The sequence below is a fragment of the Protobothrops mucrosquamatus genome, unplaced genomic scaffold (assembly GCF_001527695.2).
Source record: "Protobothrops mucrosquamatus isolate PMUCROS unplaced genomic scaffold, P.Mucros_1.0 scaffold6851, whole genome shotgun sequence".
Lineage (NCBI taxonomy): Eukaryota > Metazoa > Chordata > Lepidosauria > Squamata > Viperidae > Protobothrops > Protobothrops mucrosquamatus.
In genome coordinates this window covers 2,372-6,726 of record NW_015392665.1, presented here as the reverse complement: position 1 = coordinate 6,726, position 4,355 = coordinate 2,372, and the positions used below count along the sequence as shown (strand labels likewise).

At 46.4% G+C, this 4,355-nt stretch overlaps 1 protein-coding gene across 1 annotated transcript; it reads right to left on the bottom strand.

Moving 5' to 3' along the window:
- Positions 1–1,044: 1,044 nt before the first annotated feature.
- On the bottom strand, positions 1,045–2,219 carry LOC107300384 (zinc finger protein 501-like; the record flags this gene model as incomplete). Its single annotated transcript, XM_029286992.1, has 3 exons — positions 1,045–1,194; positions 1,467–1,696; positions 1,910–2,219. Coding segments are annotated over 3 exons (690 nt in total), but the record flags the coding sequence as incomplete, so codon positions are not given.
- Positions 2,220–4,355: the final 2,136 nt, after the last annotated feature.

The following is a 4,355-nucleotide window of genomic DNA, read 5'->3' as shown; positions in this document are numbered from 1 at the left end:
TTTTTCAACAAGCGGGCCTGACCTAAGGTGAGTTTTAAATAGGGACAATTTTTAAACAATTTTAAAGAGCCACAGCTACCAATATTTGGATTTTAATTGGTTTTTAGCAGGGGAAAATTTTTTGTACAATGTTTTAATATGCTGTGAGCCGCCCTGAGTCCCATGGGGAGAAGGGCGGCATATAAATTTAAATATAAAAAATAAATAAATAAAATAAATCAACCCCACGGATGACTACCCCTTTCTTCCCTTACACATGGGGGACCAATGACGCAACAATGAAACTAAAAATAGTAACGAGATTATAAACAGCTAGGGAAGAAAATGAAAGAATTAGGAGCACGAGTGGTGTTTTTATCTATACTTCCAACAAAAAGTCAACATCCAATGAGAGAGCGAAAGATGTTAGAAACGGACCTGTCAGGTCCCCAAAGAAATGTATTGTTTCTCCCTTTCTAATCTGTGCCTGTTTTTATAACCATTTGGGGGGGGGGCTGTCATGTCGCATGCATGAATGGGGCCACGCCATTGTGTGTGGCCTTGTTTGCGTGCGCATGTGCACGCATGCCAATTTGGAAGCTACTCTCCTTCCCTTTGGTCTGCGAGCCCAGAAAGGTTGGAGACCTCTGGTATAGGATCTCCTCCTTTAACAGCGGATTGGACTAAACTTCTAAGGTCCCTTCCACCTCTGGTGGCGCAGTGATTAGAATGCAGTATTGCAGGCTACTTCTGCTTCCTGCCAGCTGCCTGTAGTTTGACAGTTTGAATTCCACTGGGTCAAGATTGACTCAGCATTCCGTCCTTCCAAGGTCGGTAAATGAGGACCCAGATTGTTGGGGGCAATATGCTGGCTCTATAAACCACTTAGAGGGCTGTAAAGCACGGTGAACTAGTATATAAGTCTAAGTGCTGTTGCTATTACTACTGTCATTAATTCTGTTGCTTTGCGTGTACACGGAGAGCTTCTGCACCGGAAGCAAATTCCTTATGTGCCTAATCACACTTGGCTAAACAAATTATTCAATTGAATTCAATGAGTTCAATTCAATTACTTAGACATGTATCATGACTTAAGGTCTTTCCACACTTAAGCATATTTAGCATCCCCCCCTTCTGAATCTTTTGATGTCGATGAAGGTGTGAACCGTCGGTAAAGCTCTTTCCACACTCAAGGCATTTATATGATTTTTTCTCCTGAATTGATTCTTAGCTGCTTATAAAGACTTCCCTTCTCACAGAAACTCTTTCCAGACTCCAGACATTTATGTGTTTTTTCTCCAGTGTAGATAGTTTGCGAAGCTGTCCACTCACAGTAAAGCTCTTTCCACACTCCCAAGCATTCATATGGTTTTTCTTATGTGGATCCTTTGATGGGTATAAAGGTGTCCTGTCCGAGTAAAGCACTTTCCACACTCCAGACATTTAAATGGTTTCTCTCCTGTGTGGATTCTTAGATGGTTTTCAACATCTCTATTAGTTTTGAAAGATTTTTCACATTCTGTGCATTGATATTTCTTTTCTCCCTGGAAAATTCTTTGGAGATTGCTGAGTCGTCTGTCTGTTCTCCTCTCATTGAAGCCCTTTCCACACCTCAAGTGTTTATGCTGTTTCTCTCCTATGTGGATCCTTTGATGTGCACAAAGGCTTCTGCTCTGACTGAAGGACTTTCCACACTCAAGGCATTTATATGGTTTTTCTCCAGTGTGAATCCTTTGATGTTTATAGAGGTTTCCACCATCAAAAAAGCTCTTTCCACACTCCAGGCATTTATACGGTTTTACTCCTGAGTGGATCCTTTGATGTACATAAAGGCTGTTCCTATGTCTGAAGCTCTTTCCACACTCCAGGCATTTAAACGGTTTCTCTCCAGTGTGGATCCTTTGATGTACGTAAAGGCTGCTCATATGACCGAAGCTCTTTCCACATTCCACGCATTGATAAGGTTTTTCTCCTGTGTGGATTCTTAGATGCTTTTCAAGATCTCCATTTGAGTTGAAGGATTTTTTACACTCTGTGCATTCGTATTTCTTTTCTCCGGAGTGGATTCTTAGATGGCTTTGAAAATGGTCAATTCTTCTGAAGGTTTTTCCACATTCCGGGCATTCATATTTCTTTTCTCCTTTCTTTTCTCGCAAGTGGATTCTTAGATGGCTTTGAAAATGGTCAATTCTTTTGAAGGGTTTTTCACATTCCGGGCATTCATATTTCTTGTGGATTCTCTGGGGATTCCCGGGTCTTCCGCCCCTTCTGAAGGACCCTCCGCCCTCCAGGCCCGTCTCGGGGTCTCCGCCCGTTTCCTGCTCCCCGCTTCTCCCTCCAGGCGGCCTCCTTTCCCGGAGTCCCCTTCGGCTCATCCCTTCCGGGCCTTTCCCCGCCCTCTCCTCTCGGGGAGCGCCCCTTTCCTCCGCAGGGCTCGCCCGTCCTCCTGCAGGAGCAAAGGAGAGGCGGGTCACGGCTCCGTCCCTTTCCCGAGGGGCCCCAGACGCTCCCCGGGGAGGAAGGCCGAAGCCTCCGCCTCTCACGGACCCGGCCTCCCTCCCCCCTCCCTCCCCCGGAAGACGCCCTACCCGACTGCGACTCCCAGCATCCCCTGCGCCAAAAGTGCATCCCGGCTCCTCTATCGCCGCTTCAGGAAGATCGCTCGTTGCCCGTTTTATATCCGGAAGTGGAGGCGGGACCTCTTTTCGCGTGCTTGTCCTCGACGCTCCGCCTCTTCCTCTGAAGGAGGAGTCCTCCTGCCAATCGCCGCCCTCCCCAGAACGACCAATCGGCGTGTCGCTTTCTTTCAATCGGCCAGAGAGCGCCTGCGCAGTAGCGAGGGGGGTATTATTCCCGCCGCGGAGGTGATGCAAAGGGGAATTGAATTTTGGGGTCCGCTTTGCCCCCCCCCATGCGCCCCTTTCTCCCCGGGGAGCCTGGCCCGAGATCCTCGGCCTTGGGGGGCTCTCCGTGCTTCCTACGCCCCCCCCAAAGGCTGGAGGGGTTCCTGCTGCTCTCTCAGCCTCCAGCCAGCTTCTCCCGGGCTGAGAGAGGATCCTGAGCTGGCAGTTTCAGAGGCTTTCGAACTTCTATGTCCCCCACCTCCCCCAAAGCCCCTTTTCTAAGATGTGAAATCATTTTAATGTTCCGGTTGTTTCTGCACTCAATGGCTGAGGTAATCTGATGCTGGAGCCCAGTGACCTTCTCCAGGCATGTTTAGATGTAGGCAGGAAGCTCTCTCATCAGCTAACAGAACAACAGAGCTGGAAGGGACCTTGGAGGTCTTCTAGTCCAACCCCCTCCTCCAGCAGGAGACCCTCTATGATTCCAGAAAGTGGGAATATGTTACGTCTGGAGGAGCTGGGAGTCTGTATTGGCTTCTGTGTTGTGTTCTGCTTTTATTAAAGTGTGAGGTTGTATAAATGTAATGCATGCCTACATGCCCCTGGCTAGCACCTGTTATTTGGTAGAATACACCTACTATTTTTATCATCATTTTTGAGCAAAGAGAAGGGCTGAGTTTAATAAGCAGTGGAAGAAGTGCTATTCATTATTCTCTGAAGCTCACTAGACCCTTTGAGTTGATAAGCCTGTCCATGGAGGGCTTAAAGGCACAAAGACTGACTCTTTTTGGTGGACTTCTGCTTTGGGCTTGTAAGGAACTGGTTCAGCTGGTCCCTCAGCAAAGGAAGACTCTGATTCCATCCAGTTGGATCAAAAGAACTTTTACGGAGAAACAGCTGATTGTGTGGAGGAAATTTAAAAATAAATATATATATGGTTTTAGTATTATCATCATGTAAACATATTTTATAATTATCATATATACCCTCTGGAACGAGCTGCCCCCAGAGATCTGGGTCATTCCGGATCTCCCCTCCTTCCGCCGCGCCCTTAAGACCTGGTTGTTCCAGCGGGCAGGACTGGCCTAGGGGTATTTTAAATTGGTTTTAGCCAAATTTTAGTAGATGCGGCTGATTATATATTTATTTTTAATGATTTTTTAAAAACTTCTATTGTATTGTATTAAATTGTTTTTAACTGGCTGTAAGCCGCCCTGAGTCCTACGGGAGAAGGGCGGGGTATAAATTTAATAAAATGTAAAAAAATGTAAAAATCATTGTATAATCAATTGCCTGAGTAGATGCTTTGAGTATATAGGGAACATACAAGCCTTAGATGGAGGAAGGGGGGAGAACAGGAGTTACCATGGGGCCCAGTGTGAGTCACCATCTAGGAATTGTTTTTAAGTACCTTCTGGTGCCTGGTACCCCCTACCTGATCTAACAGGTGTAGAAGATGGGAGACATCTCTCCTCTAGAATTCATATAGGATAATAGGGGAGGGATCTTATTAGTATAATGTAAGCAAACAGG